The following is a 26,891-nucleotide window of genomic DNA, read 5'->3' as shown; positions in this document are numbered from 1 at the left end:
ATTTAGCGCGTAGGGCTGGATGGATGACGTTTGCCAGGGGTGCAGCTGCCGCAGATCCCCAGCCATGGGGTTGCCCGATCGGCTGTTACACCATGGTAGCCGCCGCACAGGTTTGCCGGGTTGCGGGCCTCGGAGGGGCGCGATCGGCAATGCGCTGATCTAGACTCTATCATGCGACTGCGTGGATCGGTGGGAGTGTCGAGTCTATCGCAGTAATTATTCCTACATGTCTTGAAATGTTAGGCGGAACTTTTCTGCAGGTTACGGCCCTTTGATCGAATACGAAGCGTCTGGCGCTAGTGAGGTTTTGTCAGCACTCGTGGTCGCCAGTGGGTCATGGTGGCAATGTGCATTTGGGAATTCACGTAATATTAGAAGACATTTGGTGGATTGTGTTAGACAGCATTGATTCGTGAGTATTCGAGATTCAGATGCTACACTGATGCGGAGGTTGTAAACAACTTTTTTTCCCATGACCAACGGCATTAAAAACTCATCGCGGTCGTGAATGTAGCGAGCGATCATAACGATCCATACGTATTGATAGACGTAGAAAGAGAAATAACTATGCAAGACACCATATCCCCAATGCATCCTTCACAAGTCTTGCCGTACAAACGCCATTGATAGGAAAGATCCGAAACGCCTTTTTGGGTATGCAAATCGCCGCCATTCTTGTGGGACTGGTAGGCCGTGGGTATATATGCAAGCTTTACTGTGGTAAATCATGCGCGCTCTAGGCGCAGTGTCGTAGACGACAGGGTGGCGTGAGTCTTCATCGGTGCACGCCGGCACTAGCCTTGATTTCTTTCTTCATCTCTTCAAGCTTCTTATGCATCTTCAGGAGGTCGTTCCTCTGTGCTTCAGTTGGCGGTTTCTCCGCTTCAGTCAGCTTCCAGTACAGCTCTTCGTATCTCTTGTAGTACTTCTGAAACTTCTGCGAAAGCTCGACAGTTTGGCGGAAACTCAAGCTGGGCATCGAGGGTGAGGTAGTCGAGGTGGATGAAGCGCCTGGAGATGCGCGAGGGTTGTTGTGATGATAGCGCGAAGCAAGGCCGGTGTCGATGTTGGCAACCTTGCGGACCTTGGGCGCGGTAGAGGGGGTGTTGGACGAGGATGAATCGTCAGACTTCCGCTTCACGGAGCTGGTACTGGAAGGCGTAGAGCCAGTGGCTTTGCTGTTGGCATGCGATGGTGTGTGGGTTGCAGTCGAACGGTCGACATGCTGCTTCTTTACGGCGAGGTGATTGTGGATATCACTGTCGATATTGTTGGCCTTGCGCTTGAGCGAGCTGTCCGAGTTGCCAACAGCGGTTTTGGCGGGCGATGGAGCGGCAGCAAGAGCTTTGTGAACTGGGTGCGAGTCCTCAAAGTCGCTGGCATTTACAGGCGGTGAGGCAGAAAGCGGTGAAGGATTCTTGGGTTTGGTGTTGATTGGCATGGTAGGCTTGAAGGGCCTATTGGTAGGACGGTCCCTCTGTGACTCGCGGCCAGACATCTTGGGCTTCGCACGTGGGTTGGAGTTGCCTACGGGAGCAGGTACTTTCTTGGTGCGGATTTCTGGAGCGTCAGTACCAGGCATGCTGGGCTTGGAAGGAGCGACAGGGCGAGGTGTTGAGTTGGAAGGTGCAGAAGTGGTTGGAGCGGTAGCCGTGGGCGCCTCCTTCACTTCTTTCACATTCACCGCGGCCTTTTGTTTCTCCTTCTCCTTCTCCTTCTCTTTCTCCCGGGCCAAGTACTTTTCCTTGATGGACGACTTGGGCTTGATCTCTGGCTCCTTTGCGACCTTGGGCTTCTTCTCGACCGCAGGCTTATCAGTAGCCTTCTTTGCAATGGGCTTCTTCTTGGTAAGGTCTGAGATCTTGTGCATGGGAGTGCTTGCTTTGGCCTTGGGCTTGGCTTCTGGGGCCTTGACGGTTGAACGCGACAGGCATATGCCCTGGCCTCGCTGGTCTCGAGGGAGCAGAATCTGCCAGAGTTTGTCGTCCTTGGCCAGGCGCTGGCGGTCAAAGGATTTGATTGCGCCATCAATGGCTTGCTGGCGGTCCTCGGGGCTCTGGTAGGGGAACTTGAAGGGATTCACCTCGCGGAACGACTTGTCTGTCAGCTGCCATTTGTCGGCATCGGCCGTGGAGCGTTTGGCTATTTTGGGCAAGACATCCCTTATGATGGCCAAGGAGGTACGGCAGGTGGCGGCGAGAGAAGCTTCGGTGGCTGGCTCGCGAGCCAGGAGGTGGATGATGGGGACCCTCAGGGCGCTGACAATGGTGTCGTGGCTGTTGCTCGGCTGCGACGTGGGTGGGCGCTTGTGCATGGGCGAGGAAGGAGCGCTGAGCAGGGGCGAGCCCATCATGGAAGGAGCGAGGTGTGCCTTGAAGCCCGTCGAAGGGAAGCGACGATGGGCTGGTGTGCGGCTGGGAGCAGCGTCGCCAACAATAGTCCTGCAGCAATCTCGGTCAGTCCTGGTATACACAACTTTGTCTCATCACGACATGCATCTGCGACAGGGGTGCTCGAGTGTTTCGACGTGATGTCAAAGAGCGTGGGCAGCCATGGGAATACCGGGGAGGCATACTTGTTGGCTTCCTTGAACTCTGATATCGCTGCCATGTTACTCCTGAGCTGCTCCAGCGCCGAGTCTACGCCTGCCGTCACATCTTCGGCCTTGTGTACCAGGAGGCTGTGGTTGATCAGACCAGCAAACTCGAGGCTGTCGTCGCTACCAGCCCCGCTGGACTTGTACAGTTCGTATCGGTGGAGTTCGGTGCTGCTCTGCAGCATGTGCGTCTTGTCGCCGTACTTGAGTTGCTGTTGTTGTGGTTAGCCCAGCTCGCGCCTTTCCCAACCCCCAAGCCGAACCACGCATGACGGGGAGCATGGCATCAACTGTGCACACATACAGGAGTCCGTCCAAAGATGATCTGCGGCGATTTCCCGCTCCTGACTGACTCTAGGAGCTCATCGACAATGTCTTGGGTAATGTCCACCTGCATGGCCTGCACAGGCGGTTGTTTGCCGTCCTTAAGTCCGGCGTCACTATCCGGAGCCCCGACAAGGGCAATGCCGCCCGAGGAAAGCATCGAGGTTGCCATGTTGCTATCGCTCGCCGTCTATCTTGTGAAGAGAGGTGGAACAGGCGTGAAGCTCGCACCCGAATGTTGCTAGGAGAAGCAATGCATGGAGAGAGCACCCAGGCACTGAGCGGAGAGCAAGCAGTGCTTCCGGGTTCGAAGCAGAGGCCCGTCGCAGAGGTCTCTGGTGTTTGGGTAAGGCGTTGGTAGGTTCGAGGAGGACGAAGGAACGAACAAAGGGCGCTCTCGGAGGACCGTCAGACAGGTCAGACTGTCACTGTCATAGCGCGCCCGGAATCCAGCGAGCAAGCGTGCACGGATATCAAGGTACGGTGCTGAAACGATTGGTTGACACGCAGAGGATGAACGGCTGGGTGAACCAGACAATACTATCGCAGCAACAATACAGTCTACTCACACACACACACGAGTGAAGAGTGGTAAGCTCGACGGAAGCTGAGCGGGTGGTAGTGTTGGGCGAGCTCGCATTCCTCAGAAGGCGGTGGTGCCGACCAGGGCGGTCGAGGCATAGCACGATTACGCTTCAGGGTGCCAAATCCAGCGGCGGCCCGCTTGCAAGGTACCTCGTGCTACCTCAATCTGTGGCCGCTGCAAGGCATTGCCATACACGCCCACTGGTCCCATTTCGTTTTATTAAAACAAGCGTCCTCTTCATAAGACGCTTCAGTTCTCAGCAGAGGCGAAAAAATCTATCTAGACCACCAGTACCCGATTGCAGACGTCCATGTCCAGCACGTACTGCGCCATATGCCAACACGCTGACCGACCGACGCTGCACGGTGTGCTGAGTCTGGCAAAGCCTGGGCGGGCCCACCATCACTCGTGGCAGAACTGCGGGCAGCAAATGGCTATGCGTTTAAAAACGACGGGCGCGGAATTTGGGAGCCGGGTGCTCCAGGCAGGGTAGGGCATGTGCTGTACCTGTTTCGAGTCCGACCTGCCCTGTCCGTGTTTGAGACCAAAGCATTACCATGCCTCACGTTGGCCTGCAATTGCCTTCTCCATCTTGTCAGTGAGGCTTTCTCATCCACCAAGGCGCATCGCCTGACCAGAAAGAAACCTCACGGGTTGAGGCTTTCGGTTGGGGGCATCGCGTCACCCGCGCTGTCATCCGGCGTGGCGGGTTCGGTGCTGCTTAGATCAGCTTCATCGGGAGGCGCCATAACAGGGTCATCCAAGCCCGACCTATTTTGGTGTCTGCGGAACCATCCACCGAGAGTGGGGAGCTTTGCTTCCTCGAACGACTCACTTGTGAAAGCTACCATGGCATCATCGACACTGTAAATACGAGCAACTTGGCAAGCTTTCATGAGTGTCTCAAGTCGACTTGACCGTGAACTACTCTGCTCGACAAAGTTTCCATACGAGTCGTGCCATCCTTTCTCAACACCCCACCTCTAGCAGTCAGCCACACTCTTGCGACTACGACGAACCATTCCAACGAGTGTGCGCCAGCAGACAGGCCCGATTCTATGATTCGTAGAGCGTCGTCGGCTGCAGCGTCAGGCGATATGGTGGACACTAAACCATAGACTAGAATCCGTCCTCGTCGGAACCTCGCGTCCGGTTCGGCGGCCAGTAACAATAACCGAATGCGTGAGCGAACAGGTTACTCGACATGTGCATGAGCAACCACGGCCGCAGACCGAGCAGCAGCGTGCGTTTGTGGTTGCTTCCATGCTTCCACTCTCCCGAGCACTTGCAGCAATACCAACGCTGACCTGCATACACAGTCCGTATCGCTTGATAGTGTTGCCTTTGTAACAAACACCGCAAGCAAACTGTGCGAACAGCTAATGCCAACGATCAGCATAGATCAGCTATCGGTTCCGAGCACACCGGATATGCAGAGCGTCTTCCAATATGGAGAGCTTGCGCCTTCTGGAAGGTATCCGAGGCATAATATCTGCACCCCTGACCCCGTCTTCTGGCGATATTGCCGTTGCGAAGCCATGGCGGGGTACATAGATGAGGTACCACAAGTTTCCGTCACAAGATCATCAAATGTTCATTGAAGTTGCGTACAACGATGTCAGTGCTGTTGCTTTTCGATCAGTTTGCCCCTCGTTCGTGCAACGTTGTCTCGAAAAGCAACGCATTGAGAGAATCTGAGATCGAGATTGCAAGCCACCGATCTAGCCCTCCAAAACGATTTTCCCAATCCCATTCAGCGACTATCCAAGCCCACAAACAAGTGCACTGGGGAAATTGGGTATTCGCCTTCCATTTAATTCGTGTTACCCGATTGAACCGGGAGTGACCACCATCGGATCTATTCTATTATCCTTGACAAATGAGGCTGATATCCACTCCGCAAATTCACTTTACTTTTCTCCGCGATTTGGCGGCACTGAAAGCCGCGCATCGCATCGATGACGGGATCTGAACAGCCCCTATATTGTACGATGAATTATTGACACAGAGAGTCTCGCCACAGCGAAAAACAATGTGCAATCAAGACTACGTCAGCACAGTCGCAGATTACTCTTCTGCTACACGACTGCAGGTCCGTATCATTTCCTGGCTACGCGCGCGACGCATACGAGTCCTCGGGAGATTGGGCGCCGGACAGTGACAGCCACAACAGCCTTGCACTGGATGTCCTTTATTGCTCGTGCCAACCTATAGGCTTTCGGGCACGCCTCAACAGTTGCGGCGGTATTTTATGGCGTCTCACCCAGACCTTCCCATTCAGCCTTCCCAAGGCCGAGTTTTCCCAGCCTTCCAAGCCCACTGCCACACCACCATTTCAGAGCGCCATCATGCACGCGCTCCGACCTACCTAGTCTCTATTTAGAAGTCCATAACGCGTCACACAGCTTAGATGATGGTAGCGGATGCCATTTCGGCGTCTACTTTCATCACTAGGGCCAAGTCTCACCGTTCGTCTAGAAGCTTTGAACATGTGGAAAAGCAAAGCAGGACTTAATGCCCTGATCGGCGATTTTAAGGTGATCAACTGATGTGCAGGTCGGGCCCTGGCGGCAGCGCTGGGCGCGTGGGCGTGTGGGCGTAAGGGCAAACTCCAAAGGTGTGTGACCCTGGTCTGATCCCGCGTCGAGCGGCAGTGGCGTGGGGCGAGCGATCTCGCTGGCGAGGCCACCATGGTTGGGTTGGAGACATGAGGCTCCCATGGTTTGTGCCGACAAGCAGTCATTGTTCCCGCTATATTCCATACTCTGTTTGAATGGACAGTTGTGTTATGTTTAGTCACTGCGGGTTTCTTGTGTGTTGGGGTGACGGCTAGAGATGGTGGTGCGATAAGCAGCCACTTGCTGCATGGTACTGCGACACGACTCAACAGAACATGGGCAACAAGACACGCTCTGAGTTGGAGATTCGTTGTAGGTATTCGTGAAAGTTGAAGACATAACGGATAGGACATGAGCATGAAGGACTGCAAGCATCTTCTAACATTATCCCACGCCATCGCAATGCGAACCAATACAAAGCGCATGATGCAACTCCATGCCAAAGCCAAAAGACGTTCCGGAACGTCGAGGCCCTCGCTGTCTTGAGCGTGGACTCAGCCTTGGGGCGCACAGCTCGCCATTACAAGCCTTTTCGTGCCAGCGACAGTGACCAAAAAGCAAAATTCGTTTCATACCCCGACCGCTGAGTGCCAGGCGCATGTCGTCAAAGGTTGACAACAAGCATCTGGCCCGCGTTCAACGCCTCGCTCAAAACGCGCAACGACTGTGCCGTCAGGCGCGTGCCGGACCGAATGTCAGACGCACCGAGCCGCAAGGCAGCGCCGGATCAAAGTGGAAGTGGCGAAGGCACTCAGGCGTCCAGTTCCTCTGGTGCCTTGTGGCGGGCAAGAACGAGGCGCTTGTATTCAGCGGGGTCTTTGTCCCAGAGCTCTGCGGCCTGGCCGTTGAGCGGACTTGAGCTGTTTCGCTGTCAGTCAGCACATTCAGACTCGAGCCTTGACCTAGACCCGTTGGGTACTCACTTGTTTGGCTCCCCCAACAGACTCTGGAGACTCAGCAATACAGTCGTAATGTTGTAGATGGCGCTCCACTTGTCCTTCAAGATGTCCAAGCAGATGCGGCCCGAGAAGTCGACATTGGGGTGGTAGATGGGCGTCTTGTAGAGGACGGTCGGCGGGCTGTAGGGGTAGTTGCTGGCGAACTCCATGGACAGCTTGAAGACGAGGTTGGCGTAGGGTGTGTCGACTGGGCCGTCGATGGTGGCAGTCCACACGGTCATGTTTTCATCGTCGGGAAAGGCGGTTATGCCGGGTGTGGGCTTGGTCATAATGTCCATGAGCTCCTTCTGGAGACTGAGAGGGCGTCAGTAGGAGAGCAAGGAGTGGGGTCTGAACGGGCGGGATAGGGGACGACTGACCGCTGGGCGACGTTCGCGTTTGCCATTTTGTGCCGGGGTAACAATTGCGTGGGTGATTTTGTTCTATGCTGATGTCCAGACAGGTGGAAGGGGTGCAGGAGACGGCGAGTCTAATGCAGGCACGGCGTGTATTTGATCTTGTGTTGATTTCCCTGCGTCTGCCCGGCAACCACGTCCGGACACGTGGGGATCCCTGCACGCGTTTCCCCCGCTCGCTGCTAGACACCTCACAGCCAATCAGAGCGCGTTGGGTTCGCCTTCTTTCACCTTCGAGGTACGAGTGGTAAAAGTAGCGTAGGAAGCATACAACTATGCTCATCATTCTGTCAGACTCATCTGCATGCACTTGAAACACGACAATCAACAGCTCGGCATCTGTGCCAGCAGTGTCAGTCTTCGTTCAATCCCTTGACCCTTTGCTCCTCTACCAGTCTTCTCTCCAAACTACACCTCAATACCCTCTTGTCTTTCCCTATCCCTTGTTCCTTCAGACAGTCATCTTCCCTATCCCAGTATACGGCCCAGCCATACCCACCCTTTTCCTCTTCCACAGCAACAAGGCACTCCTCCCCATCCAAGGTCAGTCCCTGTTCATCTTCCGTCCAGTCCCAGGGTCCAACTGTGTGTTCCCTCGCTTCTGCACGTGGGCCGTAACGTAGTTCGCGCCTTGTCTTGTCTGCGTAGAGCCAATTGAGCTTGGGCTTCGAGGGCTTCGAGGGCGCTCTGTGAGCTATGGGGGATGGCGTAGAGGGTGCAGACGAAGCTGGCGATGAAGGTGGTGAAGACTGTGATGCTGGTATCGTGCTGACGAGACCCAGGACAGGTGCTGCAGGCATAGGACGGTGCGCCAGATCGGAAGACGGAAAGGGTAGATAGAATCCCGTGAAGGGGTGCGGTGCTGGCTCATCGTTTGGACCAGACTTTGGCAAGCCTGTCTCCGCATCTTTGGGCCAGAGCTGTATCTACAACCTTATTAGTCTCGTGCGCCGCAGAGCAGCTGTAGTCATGTACCTTTCCATCCTTCAGTACCACTATTGCGCCATGTACCTCATCTCTCTTTCTGCTCTTGGCGTCACAGAAAACATCTAGATAGAATTCTTCTTGACGCTCATCGCTTTCAGCTTCTTCATCCAGCAGCCGTTGCTGGTGTACTGCCTCGTTGGCGCCAATCGAGATGGGTATTCCCGCTAGTGTGAGCGCGTACATTGTTTTGTTCACCTTGGTAGATGGTCAATGGGAGAAATGACTGCACAGACAATGTGATCGACGAATGTGGAAGACATGTTGTGTCTGGTTGTAGTAAACAGGATGTCAGGCTGCGCAAGCTGGGATGCGGAGGTGGAGTTCGGCACGATGTTGTCATAGTGGGACACTGCAAGTTCGGCTAAACTTGCCATCTTGCTTGCTTGCTTCCTTCTTTCTTCCAGGGCTCAATGCTCCTTTGCCAGCTCCGAGCAACTACATTATACCTCACGCTGCATGTTGTATTTGAAAGCTTACGGGTCTGCATGCACTGCATTTCGTCATAACAACGTTTCACATATCACTTGACTGTGGTAAGAGCAAATGTATGAGACGGCAACTACGAGCAGTACTTGAGAACCGAGCAATTGCCTCTGAAGTACAAGTGGAAAATGCGTTTGCTTACTCCTACCACTCACACGCTCTCTACACTCGCGACATACCACATTCATCGTTAACCTGTCTATCGTTATCCAAGCACGACACCACGTTACACGGAATGGGCTCATCAGACGAAAACCTTTCCGGTACGGAGCCTCTGGACGAGAATTCTTCGAACCAGGAGCCTCCAATCGAGGGAGCATCGGATCTGGAGACGCTGGAGCGGGTACCACCAAGGCAAAATTCCTCGAGCATAGCACCATCAAGCATTCGGTCAGCGATATTGCAACCAGTCAGTACACGCCACCTTTTGGGAGCGAAATCGGACGAGCCGCTCTTTCTACCCGCCAAAGCACCACGACGTTAGTACCTCGGCTATCTACATCACTGGAAAGAATACCAGCGTAATGTGATACACCATTGGGAGAGTGCAGGTTGCAAGGCGGTTTTTGACGAACTCAAAGATCACGAAATGGATATGCCACGACCTGCAGCAACAGTCGACGGCGGAGACATTGTCGCCGAAGAAAACGACACCGCCAATAAAGACAGCGCAGTTAGAGATGCCAGTGTCGCTAATGAAGACAACGGTGGTGAATGTAGCCTTGCTGGCGAAGACTACACAGGTTCTGCAAAATTGGAAGACATGTTTCGACGCGAGGTGGCGGAGATCGTGGAGATGGTCTACAACGAAATGCTTACTACATGGATGATGAAACGATTGGGTGCTTATAGGCAACCGGAACGCATTCTACTTAGCAAAGCTGTGTTGGATCCCAAATTCGGACCCAAATTCCGGTTTCGAGCGAGACCTGTAGGTCAGAATATAGAGCCAAAGCCGAGACTGATCGGGCATGTAGAGTATTTGGGAGGGAGACCGGGAGCGTTGACCTGGGCCGTTAAGGAGGCAGACAGGAACTCTTGGGGGAGCCTGAGATGCGTACTGGGTAGGTCAATGGTCCTCATATGAGGATCTTTACTCACTATTGGCATAGGAGATGTAGCTTGGTGCATGCTGAAGATCAGCACAAGCTATGGTTTCCTCGTGAGCGGCGATGAGGTCATGTTTCTACGTCTCGATGTAAACACATGTATTGAAGAGGTTGACATCAACATACTCAAACCCGAACTGTCTCCACTATTCGACTGGGTCGATGTCCTGCAAGAGCCACATCTCTTCTACTCAGATCCCATCAAGTTTACCGATGCATTTGATTCAGCGAGGGGTATGATTACGGTGAAGATGGGTTTGTTGCATATGATCCACGAAATCGTAGTCAAGGATTGGGAGATGCAGGATAACAAAGGGAGATGCGCTGGGTATTTCAAGAGAACGGAGGCTGGAGAAAAATGGGTAATGAAGCCGCCGACGAGACGGTAGGAGGTTGAGCGATACAACTAGGATGTCTAGAATTACAGAAAGTATGCTACTTGTGAGTCAATGATACTGGCGATACCCGACTGGCGCGATGTTACGCTTCTCACCACCTCCTTGCAAACGAGTGCTGTTGGGTGAAAGTCAAAATTGGTTTATTGTTGCCTCGGTGTTCACACATAGCCGGTCAGGAAGATAGAAGCGAATCTCTTCCCGCCCATATCTAAAGCCTACCTATCCGTGCGTCTTATCTTGCTTGTGGCTTGCGTTGGGGTGTACCCAATTCCTTGGCCTCCCGCTCTGGCAGCGCGTTGCCTCGGAACTTATCTGCCTGCCTGCCAGCTGATTGGCAGCACTCGACAATCACAATATCGTGGGCGTGAAAGAAATGCATGGAATCGTCTGATCAATAGCGCCCAGCAAGATATGTCAAGACGATAGATTGAGGCAGACAACAGTGCCTCGGCTTGACGCAAACGTGAGATAGGATTGGTGGCAGCGACCGAGTTGTAGTGGTTGTGAAAGGTTCATGGGCTACAACCCAAGCTGTTGACGGTGCACATGTTGCACGAATGCGTGGAGCTAATTACGCGGTATCGGTACTCTGGAAATACGCATCTTGCAGGCCTCGGTTATTGGAATACCATCTCAATGCTGATTGGAGAGTCTCAGGGTCTCGTCGGAGAGCCAGAATCTGGGGAAGATTACCGATCAGGCTCCCAAGCACCGGGTTACGATGCGATGATCGCCACGTTCCAATCTTCTGGTAAAGGCTATCAGCAAAGTGTTTCTTCTAACTGTAATCCAGATGTAAGAAGAAGAGCGAATACATTGCATGCATGGGTGAACGGTCGACTCTGTGGCGTACACGATGGATCACTTGAGCAGTAGTCATGAATGCGTTTTACTACAATATCTGGTATTCGATTTCATACATACATGAGATGCTCGTTTTGGCTTTCTTGCGTCTAAGTTGTGTTGTGTCAAAACATGTGTTCGTGTATATTGTAGATCGCTGGTGGTGTGATTACGCCACGTCGTCAATGCTGCACACATGCAGAACATCCCTTGGTGTCAAGCCTAGTGACGGATAGCGAAGGAGTCGAAGGCGAGCCCTTTGTGCCCGCGGCAGGTTCGCGACAGGATCTGCTGGTCTAGGCTGGAGGCGTTGTTAAAAGTCTAGTCCTTGTGCGCTTATTAGCCGAAGGTGTGCATGCATAGACTTGTACTGCATTGTATTTTCTCACCAAGGATTCAGGCATTCGCGTCTTCTGGATCTAGTCCAGTATTTCACCGTTGTTCCACAAGCTGGAGCACGTCTGCTTCAATTATCCCTGTGGATGCAAAGTGAGGAACTCGGTTATGTGCACCAACCTCTTTCACTTGGTCGTCTTGCGGAGCTACGCGCACCGCAAGCGTCCGCAAGGAAATCTTGCTCTGTGTCAAGCATCCCGATAATGACCAGAATGACGCTGACAGTGTTCCGCCAAGTCGCCGGAGGCTTGGAACGGGAAATCAGTGCCAATGCCCCCTTGCTCGGATGCGGCTCGAAACCACATGCGCTGCGAAGCAAGCCGGAGGAGTTGCCTGCTCGGGACAAGGTCTAAAGATGAAAATGTGCCCATGTGGAGTTGTTACAGCGCCAGGGACGCCTGGTTACCCCGCGCGTGTTGTTGAAACGTGGTGATGCCGATCGCTTAATCTCTGGGTTGCACGACATGGAAACTGAACAAAGGAAGTGAATGTAAGTCGGTCCTTGTCGACTCTCCAGCTCTTGTTCCTGTGCGTAGCTCCGCCATGGCGGGCGACAAGAGACTAGTAGCATGCTCACAAGAAGGCTTCTCTCGTAGGTCATTTGGCTTGTTGTGGATCCGGAACGAACGGCGGCATTCGCTAGGATGCGGGGTCTCCACACGCCAAGCCTCTCCCCAGCTTTCCTCGCCCTTTTGGCTTTGTCCCGCAGACTTCCCTCTCCTGTTGGCAGGCTGATGCTAGGATCGTGCGGTCCTCAAAAGATAGCCACAGAGCACCCCGGACGAATGAGTGGTGGATCCCCGTGCCTCGGTACTTTACCAGCAGTGATGCTTCCCTTCCCAGTGCGCCCGCTGTGCTTGGCAGCGCGTGGGTGGGGAGGCGAACGGCAAGAGCTTTGGACATATAACGTGTTCATCGTGGGCCTACCCTGCTCCTGCTCGAACCCACTACATTCCCTCCTACTTTCCTAAGGGTCCACGACCAACATACGTATCCACCATGGCTCATCAAGAGTCTGTCATGCGTCACGACGACGCGTTCGAGAAGAGGCCGGTCTCGCTCAAGGAAAACATCGATGGCTCCCAAGATGGCTCCGGATACGAATGCGAGTTCAGTGAGCGAGAGCAGAGAAAGATCATTCATCGCATCGACCGACGTCTTGTCGTGACTGTCGGAGTGCTGTACTGCATCAGTTTGATGGACCGTACCAATCTCAGCGCTGCTGCTATCGCTGGGTTCGTGAATTGTGGAACCGAAGTTGCTCGGTGTAAAAGCTGACAGCCAACAGTATGAATCTCGATCTTGGCCTGGGCAAGCTAGAAGGCACAATATCTCGTTACTCTGTCGTCACCATCGTATTCTTCGCTTCCTACATCGTTTTCCAACCCCCGGCAACAGTAATTTGTCGCTACCTTGGACCCAGGAACTTCCTCTCGGTTATTGTAGTGCTATGGGGTGGTGTCATGATCGGCATGGGCTTTGCAGACAGTTACGGAACCATGTCTGCACTACGAGTTGTCCTTGGAGTATTGGAAGCCGGTTTCTTCCCAAGCTGTGTATACCTGCTGTCCACCTGGTGTAAGCATGCTATAGAAACCAACTGGCCGTTAGATGCTGACAATTGTTTCAGATACCCGATACGACATCGGAAAGCGGTACTCGTGTTTCTATATCCTTGGAAGTCTGGCATCTGCCTGTGCCGGTATCCTGGCGTACGGCTTGATGCAACTGAAAGGCCGAGAGGGTCTGAACGGTTGGCGATGTAAGTTGTTCCCAGGTTGCGCCCTACGTTGTGACAACACTGACGCAAAGTTCCAAAATTAGGGATCTTCATCATTGAAGGCGCGCTAACGTGCTTCCTTGGTATCGTCGGTTACTGGGCGTTAGTGGATTTCCCGGACAAGGCGCATAAGTCGTGGAACTTCCTGACTGAGCGCGAAGCTATGTTCATCATTGATCGTGTCAACAAGGATCGTGGTGATGCTAAGCCCGAGCCATGGTCTTTGGCCAAGTTCTTCAAGGGCGGTGCTGATATCAAAATCTGGGGATTCGCGATGGTATGTCCTCAGATTACCGTTTGAGTGCCAAGTATTGACAAGGATAGATCTTCTTCAACACAACAACTGTTACGTATGCGCTGGCGTACTTCCTGCCTATCATTCTGACAGGAAACATGGGCTTCAGCGTCGGCGCAGCTCAATGTCTTGTTGCGCCTCCTTACGCATTTGCCGCCATTGTCATGTACACAACTGGCTGGCTTGGAGACAAGTACCACCTCCGTGGACCCATTATTCTGTTCAACATGGTCCTCTGCCTCGTTGGTCTACCCATCATGGGCTTCCATAGCAACTCGAACGTCAGGTACTTCGGCGTCTTCCTGACCACTGCTGGCGCGAACAGCAACATCCCCGCCACAATGTCATACCAGGCAAACAACATCAGAGGCCAGTGGAAGCGCGCATTCTGTTCTGCCATCTTGGTTGGAATGGGTGGCGTCGGCGGCATCGCTGGTGGTCTCGTCTTCAGGGAACAAGACAAGCCTGGATATGAGCCTGGACTATACGCCTGCATCGCATGCTGCCTGCTTACAATCGTTATTGTCATTTTGATAACGTTGAGGTCGTGGAGCTTGAACAAGCGTGCGGATCGGGGTGAGATTGAGCTGGAATACAACGTATGTGCCTTCCATTCACAACCTCTGCGCCCAGATACTAATATGTGCACAGGATGATGACCAGAAGGGCTTCAGATACACTTACTAAAGTCGCACCAAGCGTGACCGATACAGTAATGACGATGCTCGTGGTGAACCGTGGGATTTACGTCGTTGGACCCATCTTCCAAAGCGGACTACTATACCAGTTTATCCTAACATCCACACATTAACGTTATCATGTTCCATTCTTTCGCGTCGTGCGGCACATGCCTTGTGAAATACTCAGATACTGCTTGGGTGTGATCGATTTCTGGACTAGCAAATCTGCAAAAGGGCTTGTTCATCGCAAAAGGTGCTCTCGCGATTTTGTCATAGTTATATGATGCTCAAGCAGCCTCGGGATCAGTAATCCGCTTCTTGGTGTTCTCGGCGGGCAAGCAGTACTGGCTGGTTCTGGCTGAGCCCCCCAGACCCATAACATAAAGTAGTAATCATTACAAGCGCTCGGGATGCAGATCACCCGAGTGAAAACGTACAGCACCAGCGATACAATCTCACCCATCAGCACGAAGGTATTCGTGGAAACGCAGTTACTGTCTCGACATTTACCGACTCAATGTCCTCCCAATCATTCTTAGAATTCTCCAAGACAAACTCCGCCTAATTAGGACAACTGACAGTCTTCCAGAGTCCGCCATCAAGCTGTATCAGGCATTCACTCTTACCACCACCAAAATCGCCACTCACAAACACTATAAGGTATTCAGCATCGATTGGGACAACTGGTAATAAGTTTCAACGGACCCACTAATACTGCGGCGTACGCTGCAGTGGTCGCAAAAACCTCTGCTCGCCTGGCGTTGGTACAAAGCCCAACACTCATCGCGAACAGTAATGTGTACAAGGCTAGCAATCCTAGCTTTGCTTTTGGATTAATCACGAAGTACAGGCTCGAAATTGCTCCAACAAGGAGGATCGCGGCAAGAACCATGCTTATTGCAGCTACGACTCGAGCGACGTGTGTGTCTTTGTACACTGTTGCTCTATCAATCGTATCATCTGACTGACTTTTGGTGAAGAGCCAATGGTTCCTTAGCGAGCGCGACAGGTAGTCATGATTGGTAGGCTTTTGTAAAGCGACAAGGTCTGATGGTTCGTCCAGGAACTTGCTAGCACGGCCGTATATAAGGTCCATGGAGTCGTCTCCTGCATTTGCAATGGCTTTTCCAGAGAGGAAATCCTTGTAAGTTGTCAAAATCCGATCACTAGGTTTGCCTAAATGAGCGACCTGGGCTCGTAGAGTAAGCGCTTCGTCTAGCGAACACGTTAGCATACAACAGCTGGAAGTGATCGCTCGCACCGACAGTAATCTTTCAACAACTCTTGCGACTCCTTGAGCTTGTCTGTCAGCTGCTTTTCAAGACTATTTGGCTCGGTCGTCGCCCCCTTCCAGAGGACTTCCCATCGTTGGAGCGATCGGCGAGTGTCCAGACTTGTCGCTGTTCGAATCTGCTCATCCAAGTCATCGATCTCGACTTCGATCCTCGTCATCTGACACTGCAAGTGTAATATGTTGCGCGCTGCAACTCTCCCAAACTTGCGGAATAAGAGTGGGTCGTCGTCGGGATCCTGAGCTATCCATCTGGCCAGCGCTGGGTAACCATCTCTGACCCTACCGAGTTCTAGGTCTGCAGGCAAAACAACAGGCGTCATAGTGGTAGAATGCGCCTGACTTTTGACTGTGTTGGCCTGACTTAAGATGCTTCGTTCGCTGTCAATCTGCCCTTAGCCGATTGAAGCGTGGTAAAACATCCAGATCGATAGGAAATCAGCTGTACATCTGTGGCTGTGCAGCATATGCAGGAGGACTCAGCTCATGCGTTCATAGCGCAGCTATCACTGCGGGCGGAGTTGGGGCGCAGCTCAACTACTGATAAGGTCATGAGCTTGACACCTTCATACACAAGCTCTGATATTTGCCCTCTTATCGCGTCGGAATTTGACACATTACATTCAAGTTCCACAATCACTTCTACGAACAAACACTGCTTGTGCTTATATCTCACCCCGAGCGCTGCGTGGGCATGTTCTACCCTAACCGAGACGATCTCGCAGCAGCTAACTACATTTAGATCCAAGACCTACCACTCTCACGATGAGCCTCAACATCCCATCCTATCGTAATGTTGAGTTCCTTATGAACAAAGATTCTCCACCAAATCGGGCATTTTGCGAAACCACACGTCGCAACCGCGAGGAGGACAGGATCGATAGCCTGCCTCGGGCACTGCAGTCTGCTGCCTGGCTCGAAGAGATGAAACGACGGGCGCTATGGGACAGCCAAAGTAACGACGATCAACGAAGTACTCAGGCTTCTAGGTTATTGAGTTGAGATACGCTGTTGTCTTTTCGGAGTTCAGATTCACTAGCTGCGTCGTATGAGTAGACTTGGGTATCTTTCACTGGAGTAGGCCATGGTATTTGTCAATCACCGTTTTGCAGTTTGCAACGTAGTATCATTACAAAATCCTCTAGGGAAGCTAATGCAATGCCTGGTGTTAACTCCCGCTGTACAAATGAGCATCAAGCCTGCCATATGCAAGTACAAAATGCGAACCCTTCTGATACATCGCCAATTGTAGCCAAACGCCGCTCTTGATTTACAGACGTTCTGAAAAGATAGGATGACACGAGAGAGGAGGAATATAGGCATCGAAGTACTAACCCTAAAAGCGTGTTTTGACGCCAAATCACTAGTAAGATTTGTATTTCTGCGTATACGTTAGTTATTCCTCTTTCCAGCAACGAGACCACCGAACTTACATCATCAATCTTACGTCTAGACCCCGCATCAAGTGCGTTACCAACGCCTAACAAGGCATTACTCAGCGCTTTCGTAGCACCAAGTGCGGGCCGTAATATGACAGTTGGAGCATGTCGAGCTAGCGCTCTTGCAACACCAGTTCCACTACCCTCTTCCATCACCTCTGCAGGTATCGCTATTACTGCGTCGCGAGCAGTAAGCAAGTCACGCTCAAGGTGCCGAGCTGCACTACGGAGACCAGCGCGCACACCAATTGGCTGGTTAGCGTAATTGGATACGGCGCGTGGCTCCTCGGTGTCAGAATTCGGATCTTCGCCGTCCCAGTCGAGAGACTGATGACCACTAGGCGAGGCAGTCTGCGGGTTTAAGAACACCTCAGCACCTTCGAGTAGGTTCTGAGTACCGATTGCTACCTTTGCGCCCAGACGTGCCACCTCCGATGTGGTGTTTTTGGCGAACGCGTACACACCTTTCTGTAGACTTCGAACGATCCGACCGTCCTTCTTGTACTCGCGCATAGGCACCACCACGAGGTCTTTGAGGCTAGATCCGACATTCACGAGGGGGCGTACAGCTGCCAAGCCCGACAATACACCCGGTAGCTGGTTATTAATCACATCCGGCATCCAGACATCGTTCAAAGTCTGGTGCAGCTTATCGAACGATGTAATTCCATACACAATAGCATGGCGCAAGATGATATCCGAACCATCTAGTATCAGGAAGTTTTTGAATTCGGATGTGTGTCCGGATCGAATACTGCGATAGTCGACACGCTTGGGTTTGTAGTCTAACTTCATGTGGACCGCCATCACCTCCAGTCGCTGGATGAAAGGCTGATCACCAGCTTGGGTACTAGCAGGTGCCGTTTCGTCTTTGAATTCGAAGAAACGTGTGATGAACTCCAATGCATCTTGGTCGACATGCAAGCGGAGTGGAAGTACGTTTACCTTTCTGTCGCATTAGCGAAGGCTGGAAGTTTCAAAATTCAGCAGAGCTTACCTTGATGACGAGTTCAGATGCAGCCAGATCAGTGACTGGCTTGACTGTTACGAGTTCGAGATTGATCATTGGACGGATGAGTTCCCTCATATCTGGATCTATGGCACATGTGATGAATTTGTGCCATGAGGAGGTAGGGACATGGTCGTAAACCTCGAGGTCTTGCACGCGGACGTTGACGGAATTAATCGTTTCCCCTGTGTCGGGCGGAAATACGACAAAGTCGACGGCGACGCCCTTCAGTGAGAACGCAATTTTCTTGTGTTTGCTGCGCTGAAGCTTGAGACGACGCCTAGACTTGGTCGCACTGCGGGGCCGTACGGTAGCTCCCGTAGAACGTGTTGCTGTCGAAGTTGCATAGCTACCCGTTTCGCTGGCAAGATCGTCGATTTCGTGGTTGATGCGCCGAGCAAGAGCTCCCTTCTCCTCCTTGATGGGTACACCAATCCAAACAGAATTGAAGAGGAAGTCTTCTTCAACAAAGTCATCATCGTCATCTTCTTCTCTTGCTTTGCGTCGTCGTTCCTCTGCGCGAGCCTCTACATCGTCCACGGCTTGAGTGATGATACTTCGTGTTCGAGGCCAGTCGTAGCCATCGTATAAATTCCAGATAATATTGACGTCGCGCACACGCACTTTTAGCGGTGCATCTGGAGTCTTGAACTCGTTCGAGAGATGGTATTGGTTCTTAGCAGAATCCCATTTGCGGGCTTTACCCTTTGGTTCCACTTTTGACTCCCCAAAGTATTCGTCGCTGAAATCGAAATCTTCTTCGCCTTGAGTTATCTCGTACTTCTCCTGGAAGCTTTCCAGGAGAGCTCGGTCACCACGTTGGCGAGTCATAGGTGGCGTAGCCAAAGCGCTGAGGTCGTCCTCACCAAGTAGGCTGTCGCCCATCTCCTCGTGTGTAGGCAAAGACTGTGAGTTATAGATGCTCCCAACGAACTCAAGGTTGGTTGGTACATCGTCCTCAACTAGATCGGCATTGCTCATGAAGTCGACAGCGCCAGTCTCTTCGTCTTCGATCAATTCGTCGCCAGTGAACGACTCCATCATTTGCTGGAGAGGTACCACAGTCCGATATTGTTCAGCGGTAGAAGGTGCCATTGGTGGCTGTAGGCCGTTCAGGATTGTGATGAGGGTCTGCGTAGAATCTGCACATGATTCAATGACAAACAACTCATTCTTGAACTCAACGTCCACCAACTGTGGCCTTTCCTTCCCATCGCCTCTAATGTTGATATACACCTTAGCCGCCGCAATCGAGCTCAAAGACACGTAGCCTAACTTGCTGAGTTCCAGAAGATGACTATTTGTAGAAGCAAAAGGTGAAGCCGACTCGTGCTCCTCCTCCAGACGCGCTATGTCATCTATAGCATGCATCGAAGCCTTCCGAAGGTCTACCGTAACAGAGTAGTCATCCATTGCTTGCTTGCCCACAACATGTGCCTCTGTAAGCACAAATAAACCTTTAGAGGATGCCTTTCGAGGATTCAGACCGATTGCGCAATTCCTCAGCAGCAGGTCGACCTGTAGCGGCTGAGGAGTGGCTGTCGCAAGCGAACTTACTTGGGAGGATTGTCGACTAAGGCTTTGGGGCGGAGAGGCACCTGTGATAGTTGCGACGCTCGATGCCAGGCCCTGAGCAAGACTGTCAACCGTGCCATCCTCAGAAATCCCTAAGGCTGCCATGATAGTGCTGACTCGGTATTCAACACAGAGGTTGAAAAACTTCACCTTCGCCATGGGCTCCATCTCATCACCCACCATTCTTAGCATGATGACAGGTAATTGTTCCGATGGGCGAAGTTTGACCACTTCGTGGATCAACACTTCGGTCTCCCTACTAACAGTTGCATTGCCAACTTCAACAGCCAGCAAAGCCGGAACACCAATTTGTGCTAGTGCAGCCTCTCGCAGAATGACAGACACGTTACCAAGCTTTTCATTCACCATGACCCGGGCGTCCAGCTGCTTCACTGATATAAGGCTGAGAAGGCCTGGTCGATCGTCGTCCGGCAGGTATTTTGTGACCTTCGACAACCGCGCTAGCTCTACACCAAGACTTTCCAACGTCCTCAGTTCTTGGATGTCCGAAACCCAAATTCCGACTTCGCTGGTCTCGACTCGGAGCACTGAGCCCTTCCTGCGCTGGCGCAGTAGTGTCTCAATTAGAATGTCGTCGTTGTTTTCGTAAGGATTCTTTGATGGCGTGATCAGGGAGATCAGTCTCGCTAGGTCGGTCTCTTCGGGTTCGAAAAGGAAACTGACCGTAGTACCCTTCACTTCTGCAGCGAAAGGTGCAATTTTGCTGGTCTCTTCTGTGTAGGGACCAGAGAGCTGGATCTCGGAAACCTTGAGACGCACGTTGCTTTGCCGTACAGCAATTCGCACGGATGTCGTCTGCAGCTGCATAGAACATGCCTTCCCCTTGAGCGTGAAGGAGACCTCTCCGAATTGGACCTGGATCTTAGGAGGATTTGCAGCTGGTGGCAGTGATTTGGCGGGCGGATGCAAACCATCGCCAAAATGGACGCCACGGGGACGAGGGCGTGCTGGAGACATGACTGGACTCTGAACGGTGCTAGTCGAATTCATAGAGCTGCTCAATTCAAGCATGCCACTAAAACCTCCGAAAGAACCGAGCGCTGTGTCCAGCTTCTGAATATCGAACATGACTTTGACGGGTCGTGTAACGACGGTGATGCGAGTGTCTTTGCCCTGCTCTATCTCAACTTCTATGTCATGGCTGGGCTGTTCTGGCATGACATTGGCTGAGCGTTTGGATCTTGGTCGTGAACTGCGGAAAGAAGTGATATCGTTATCCAAGGATGCGAGCACGAATTTACCGATCCGGATTTGTGACCGTGCAGTAGAGCCGCTGCTCTGACTGTTGAGATGTATTTCTGAAAGATTGATCCTCAGAATCGCATCCATCGGTTTAAGATCGAGTTGCTGGTTCGCGACTGGTCCTTCTTGGAAAGACTCTGTCAAAATGTTTTCCAGCCACGATATCGCAATATGCTTAACAGAGACTTCGAGACTACTAGCGAAATTCTTTCCAGCTTCTGTCGGTTCGGGTACTACAACCTTCTTTTCCGAAAGCGGCTCACCCCTCACAGTTTGCATAAGCCGAGCAAACATGCCAGCCATGATACGACCAGTTGAAATGTCCATGTGCCCCGCTATGTTGCCCACGTCAACAATAATGGAAGGCACATATGTCGGCTTCGACTGTGTTGGTGGTTGGGGTGCGTGTGGTGCTTCCGGAGTGGGTCGTCCGCGAGATGATGCATCTAACGAGGGCTTTTGTCGATGTGAGGAAGCGTAAGCATAGTTGGAGAACGACCCCGGCATCTCGGCAAAGATTGAATCTTCACCCAAATTGGAAGGCTTGAAGTCCAGTCCTACTGTCTGCGTGGCACCTTCATTTGTATCGACGCTGCTCTCTTCATCGTCAAGGACTAGAGGAAACCAGACAGTAATCTCATCGATGGAGAGGAAACGCCTCGCTTGTTTTTGAAAAGCGGAAGCGTCAGGCTTAGGAGTATAGGGACGATCGGAGTTTGGCAGTAAGATTGAACTCTGTCGGCTTCTCGGGCGAGGGGTCTCGCAACCTTCATCTGTCTCGGGCAAAGGCGCTAGTATGCTCCCTGATATCATGTCCTGTGGTATCGATTTGGAGGTATCTGAACTTGAATCTCTGCTGGAAACTGGGGATGAGTCCCAGCCTCCAGGTACATGCGTCGGGTGGGCGCTATCACCTGCGTTTCCGCTTACGGCGCTCATATACATGCTCTCGGCCTCATCGTGCGTGAAGTATTTGGACTCGGCCATGTCTTCTTCAGGTGATGGTGATGGTGATGAGTCGAACTGCTGATGTGGACTATCGAAAGAGACTTGCGCTTCCTCATCTGTATGCTCTTTCGTTGAAGCTAGATTGTCAGTAGAAGAGGAGGCTGCTTCACCGTGCTTCGATTCAGCTGGGGAGTGGGTCGAACTTGGCACATGAAAAGAGCGGCCGAGAGCAGACACAGTAGGTAAGTCCGATAGCGAGGCATCGCTAGCCGCCCCTGAATGGTGAGTGTACCGACTTGAGCTTGCACCGTCTAGCCCCCAAGTTCTATCTTCTGGCGGTCGTCCAATTTTCGGCGTGTCATCGAATTGGGGGTCGAGCATATTATTCTGCATGGCGTATTCAAGCAAGCCTTCGTCGTCGTAAAGTACGCTGCTTCCATCCAGACCATGCACAGGTGAAAGTCGATCAGTTTGATCGGGTAAGCCATCCGCAACACGCAGATCCAGGCCATCGTCGGAATTAGCATCTGCAAAACGATCGTCGTCTACGGTATGTACAGAGGATTCCAGTATTGTCGGTTCAGGAGATTTAGGATGCTCTGGGGACACGGTCCTTTCGCGAGAGTATGTCTCGTCCCCTTGCGTCGGCGAGATTATTGAACTAGAAAGCATCTCTTCGTCTACCGGCGATTGCGTGGAGCTAATTCCTTCCTCTTGCATAAACTGGCTAGACTGTACGAACTGACTTGGTTCAGCAGATTGGCTACAATGCATAGGCAGGCCCTGTACACTGCTCGTTTCAGGGTTGCTAGCGGTCTCTTGGCTTATTGACACTTCAGATCGGATTGTGATCGGAGACGATGGTTGTGAGAGTCTCGATGAAGACGCGTAGTTCTCGACATCAGATACCAAGCGCCCGCAGATGTTTTCCACACGCATTCTTCGCTTACCTATCTTGGTGTTATCGAGTGATGGTGCTGCTGACCCGATCTCGACGCGCATGTCTTTGGAAGTTATTGAATCAATCGCTATGCGCTCGACGTGGAAGCTGAGAGATACTGGAGAGTTCTGATTTAGCTTTGCTGCATCTTGGGTGTTCTTCGCGAAGTGATCTTCCACTTCTACATCGATGTCATTTACGGTGATACTCAGGCGATCTAGTGCAGTATTGAGAATGTTGCGCAGGTACGTCGGGAGCGCCAGGGGAGCGCCGATGCCCGCAGAAGCTTCGTCACCATCGTCACTAGAGGAGACAGATTCTTGCATATACTCTGACTGGGAGGCTAGCTCCTGCTGCAGCTCACGAATCTCCTCGGCAGGCTCCGATTTCATGAAGGACTTGGCCAACTCGTCTACTGTCGGCACATGTTCGTCATCGTCGTCAGAACCACTATCGCTCTGGTCGTTGTAGGTAGCGGAAGGCGAAGCTGGTTTCGTAGGTGGCGAGGATCGTGAAGGGCTGTGTTGCTGGCCGGGAAGAGATGAGGAGGCATCTCCCACGTCCTCTATCAGCTGTGCCTGGATTTGTATGCCATCCACCTCTATTGATATCTGGGGAACGCCGAAGTCGAGGACGAAGGTAACTCGAAGTAGAGAGGCTCGCGCTTTCGATAGATTTATTTCGGGAGGAAGTTTGAGATGTAATAGTGTGACGAGTTTCTATAAGGCCCTGTTAGTCAAGTTTGCAGGCGAAACGCGCATTTCCAGCACGCACCTTGATGTGTAGGCCGACGTCCCGAACCTCGAGTGTAGTCCGCTTTCCCACATCAACGCTCACGAAGTCGGCAGGGTCCTTGTCGAATATGTCGATGTGGCGCAACCCGTAGAGAAGCAGCCGGCGGCCGATGGAGCTCGAGAGCCCGGAGAAGAAGGCCATGGCGGTCGGGGGGCTGGCGACTGGGTTGAGGGATCTTTTGACTGTAGGCCGGTCGGACGCCTATCGTTACGAGAGAAGAGGCTCCATGGGTGGTGGGTGGTGCCGTTTCGTAGCGCGTGCAACGATATCGGAGCGCGAGATGTCTTCGCTCTAGCCGTACAGCGATGCAGAGAGAGAGGAAGGGAGAGAGTGGTGCCTGCCAAGTCTAGTTTCTGGACAAGCCGCGGTTCGAGAACGTGCAGAGGTCCGAGTTCTAGAGAAAGGTGTACTGCAAGAGCATCAGCAACAGGGTTAGTGAGGGTGCAGGATCCCGTGGCAAAAAAAGACGTGGTTGATCACAGGGCAAGGTTCCGAGGTTTAGCGCGTAGGTCCCAGGTGCGTACAAGTAGCAGATGATGTGTTATGCCATTGCAGGCGACCGTGCAGCACCACCCCGTCACCCGCTACGGCCCCGCGCATGCATCAGGGCCGCACTAAGCAATCGATAAGCAAGCCGCAACGCGTCAAGAGCGCGAGCAGTCACCGAAGCAGTCGCCACAGTGATTGCCGGCTCGCGTCAAGTCGTCGCTGCGGCATAAAGAAGCGTGCATTGTCTTACTCCAGCGGGCTTTGGCTGCTGTAGTGCCCGTTGCCCTTTTCTCCGTATCCCGCCGCTCTTGGCATTAGCTAGAGCCCTCTTACGTCAGCTCCGACTAGCGCCATTCAGGAAGGAAGTCGCGGAATTCACCGATAAGACTCCTCGACGTGAATCTCATACATCAGTATTCTCGGTCCTTTGATCTCTTCTATCTTCATCCCAGGAACACAAATCATCATGGCGACGAATAATGCTGCAAACGACGACGAATGGGCCAAGGCCGAAGGCGTCCCAAGCCTAAGCGACCCTTTTATCCAACAATACCTCCAAGGCCGAGATGCACTGGTGCAGCAAGAGAAGAGACAACGAAGTGGTTGGTGACCCAAAAGTGATCGCATGAACACGCCATTCATATGGGTCTGACAACCTTCAGACTACCTCTTTCGCCAAAATCTATCGCCTATGGCCCAGGAAGCGTGCGCTATCGTCTCTCAGATCCGTTTCGAGGAGCAACAAACGCTTTGGACTAAAGATTATGAGGACAGCCTGCTGACCGATCATGTCGACGTCTTCCCAGGAATGATGTTCTCGCTTGCCAAAGAGCGCATGGAGAAGAGCAAGTTATGGCAGATAGTCAAGAAGATGCCAAAGGGCGCACTACTGCATTGCCACTTGGAAGCCATGGTCGACCTTGACTGGGCCCTCGAAGAAGCTTTCAATACTGAAGGAATCTGCGTAGTCGCTGATGGCCCGATCACCGACAGCCAGACCAGGCGCAAAACCGGCTTCTCTTTCACTTACTCCAAAGACGCCAAGACCGAAACGTCGATCTGGGACGACGGCTACTCTGCCAACACCCCGATACCCGTGAACCGAGCCGCAGACAGTTTTCCAGACGGTGGAAGAGCAGCATTTATCGAGTGGATCCGCTCCCGCGTCACCATCACTGCATCCGAGCATCTCTCACACCATGAGGGGCCCAACGAAGTGTGGCGCAAGTTCATGTCGTGCTTTCCTATACTCGGATCTTTGATCTACTATGAGCCTATTTTCCGCAAATTCATCCGCAGAACGTGCAAAGCCTTGGTCGACGACGGCGTATACTATGTCGATCTACGCTCAGCTTTCTATACGCCCTACCGTAGTGTGAAGAAGGAGAACTGGGATGAGGATTGGTTCAATATGCTCGAGCACTTGGCCGATGAGATTGAAAAATTCAAGGCAAGCGAAGAAGGCAAAGAGTTCTGGGGCGCAAGGATGATCTGGACCACAATTAGACAATTTGGGAAGAAGCAGGTTATCGAGAGTAAGTCTTACGTCACCCATGAACATTAGCCTGCCCCTCAAGGTGACCAAAACGTGTTCTCTGCTCAAGCTGATGGTCGATAGGTATGAAACAATGCATAGAAATGAAACTAGAGTTCCCAGAGATTATTGCCGGCTACGACCTGGTTGGCCAGGAAGACCTAGGCCGTCCGCTCTCTGATCTTGCTCCTGAACTGTTCTGGTTCCGCAAGGCCTGCGCTCAAGAGGGTGTCGACATACCGTTCTTCTTCCATGCCGGCGAAACGCTAGGCGATGGCGATTCGACTGATGAAAACCTTTTCGACGCGATCATCTTGGGCACAAGACGCATTGGACATGGCTTTAGTCTCTACAAGCATCCACTGCTCATCGACATGGTGAAAGAGAAGAGAATTCTAGTGGAGAGTTGCCCGGTATCTAACGAAGTACTGCGGCTATGTGGGAGCATCATGTCCCATCCTTTACCTGCGCTTCTAGCCCGCGGCGTTCCATGCTCGCTTTGCAACGACGATCCGACGATCCTTGGCCAAGGACTGTCTGGTATGTCGCACGATTTCTGGCAAGCCCTACAGGGGTGGGAGAATCTCGGCTTGGAGGGCTTGGGATCTTTGGCGGAGAACAGCGTTCGTTGGGCGAGTCTGGACGACTACAGCGCAAAGGATTGGACTCAGGATGTGAAGGATGGCATGTTTGGAAAGGGTGTGCGCGCACAGAGGTTGAAGGAGTGGGTTAGCAAATGGGAGAGGTTTTGTGCATGGATCGTAGAAGAATACGGCGTTGATGAAAACCTAGAACCTGAGGAATAGCTATGAAGCTTCGCTTGAGCATACATCAAAAATGTGGTGCGAAATAAAAAACAACAAAGAATACTGCACTATTGTAATCGAGCTTATCTACGATTCCGGCCAGATGAACAGCATCCACAGTGCTAATTACTTCTTGACTCTTGATTCTAGTGTAAGAGGATGAGGTAGGAAAAAGGATTCCTGCGTGCGTAAACTCCCTCTATCGCCGGACATCCAAATCACGCAGTAAATAACCCCTTCTCAGCGATGCGTTCTCCCATCATGACAGTCGCACTGCTATGGTCAGTGTTCACATGACGACAATGTATACTGCAATCACAGCATAGTCCGTATGGAGACGCTTGATGGGCTGA

The 26,891-nt window shown here is 52.3% G+C and overlaps 7 protein-coding genes across 7 annotated transcripts; 3 read left to right on the top strand and 4 right to left on the bottom strand.

The window, feature by feature from the left end:
* Positions 1-775: 775 nt before the first annotated feature.
* On the bottom strand, positions 776-3,092 carry GT037_010981 (uncharacterized protein; the record flags this gene model as incomplete). The annotated part of the gene is made up of 3 exons (XM_038936028.1): positions 776-2,441; positions 2,576-2,808; positions 2,901-3,092. The coding sequence occupies 3 exons, from the start codon at positions 3,090-3,092 to the stop codon at positions 776-778; spliced, it is 2,091 nt and encodes a 696-aa protein (XP_038781238.1).
* A 3,783-nt stretch (positions 3,093-6,875) lies between these two features.
* On the bottom strand, positions 6,876-8,648 carry GT037_010980 (uncharacterized protein; the record flags this gene model as incomplete). The annotated part of the gene is made up of 5 exons (XM_038936027.1): positions 6,876-6,984; positions 7,048-7,377; positions 7,443-7,552; positions 7,901-8,404; positions 8,454-8,648. The coding sequence occupies 5 exons, from the start codon at positions 8,646-8,648 to the stop codon at positions 6,876-6,878; spliced, it is 1,248 nt and encodes a 415-aa protein (XP_038781237.1).
* Positions 8,649-9,183: 535 nt separating this feature from the next.
* Positions 9,184-10,446, top strand: GT037_010979 (uncharacterized protein; the record flags this gene model as incomplete). The annotated part of the gene is made up of 3 exons (XM_038936026.1): positions 9,184-9,427; positions 9,500-9,883; positions 10,061-10,446. 3 exons carry the CDS (start codon positions 9,184-9,186, stop codon positions 10,444-10,446), a joined length of 1,014 nt encoding a protein of 337 aa, XP_038781236.1.
* Positions 10,447-12,693: 2,247 nt separating this feature from the next.
* On the top strand, positions 12,694-14,456 carry GT037_010978 (mfs general substrate transporter; the record flags this gene model as incomplete). Its single annotated transcript, XM_038936025.1, has 6 exons — positions 12,694-12,929; positions 12,983-13,272; positions 13,325-13,456; positions 13,519-13,751; positions 13,799-14,368; positions 14,421-14,456. 6 exons carry the CDS (start codon positions 12,694-12,696, stop codon positions 14,454-14,456), a joined length of 1,497 nt encoding a protein of 498 aa, XP_038781235.1.
* A 554-nt stretch (positions 14,457-15,010) lies between these two features.
* GT037_010977 (uncharacterized protein) lies at positions 15,011-16,063 on the bottom strand (the record flags this gene model as incomplete). The annotated part of the gene is made up of 3 exons (XM_038936024.1): positions 15,011-15,102; positions 15,155-15,664; positions 15,715-16,063. 3 exons carry the CDS (start codon positions 16,061-16,063, stop codon positions 15,011-15,013), a joined length of 951 nt encoding a protein of 316 aa, XP_038781234.1.
* A 1,040-nt stretch (positions 16,064-17,103) lies between these two features.
* GT037_010976 (uncharacterized protein) lies at positions 17,104-23,850 on the bottom strand (the record flags this gene model as incomplete). Its single annotated transcript, XM_038936023.1, has 4 exons — positions 17,104-17,121; positions 17,174-18,124; positions 18,177-23,633; positions 23,689-23,850. 4 exons carry the CDS (start codon positions 23,848-23,850, stop codon positions 17,104-17,106), a joined length of 6,588 nt encoding a protein of 2,195 aa, XP_038781233.1.
* An 814-nt stretch (positions 23,851-24,664) lies between these two features.
* On the top strand, positions 24,665-26,538 carry GT037_010975 (adenosine deaminase family protein; the record flags this gene model as incomplete). The annotated part of the gene is made up of 3 exons (XM_038936022.1): positions 24,665-24,800; positions 24,861-25,733; positions 25,817-26,538. The coding sequence occupies 3 exons, from the start codon at positions 24,665-24,667 to the stop codon at positions 26,536-26,538; spliced, it is 1,731 nt and encodes a 576-aa protein (XP_038781232.1).
* Positions 26,539-26,891: the final 353 nt, after the last annotated feature.

The sequence above is a fragment of the Alternaria burnsii genome (assembly GCF_013036055.1).
Source record: "Alternaria burnsii strain CBS107.38 chromosome Unknown 694, whole genome shotgun sequence".
NCBI lineage: Eukaryota > Fungi > Ascomycota > Dothideomycetes > Pleosporales > Pleosporaceae > Alternaria > Alternaria burnsii.
This window is presented reverse-complemented; position numbering and strand designations above follow the sequence as displayed.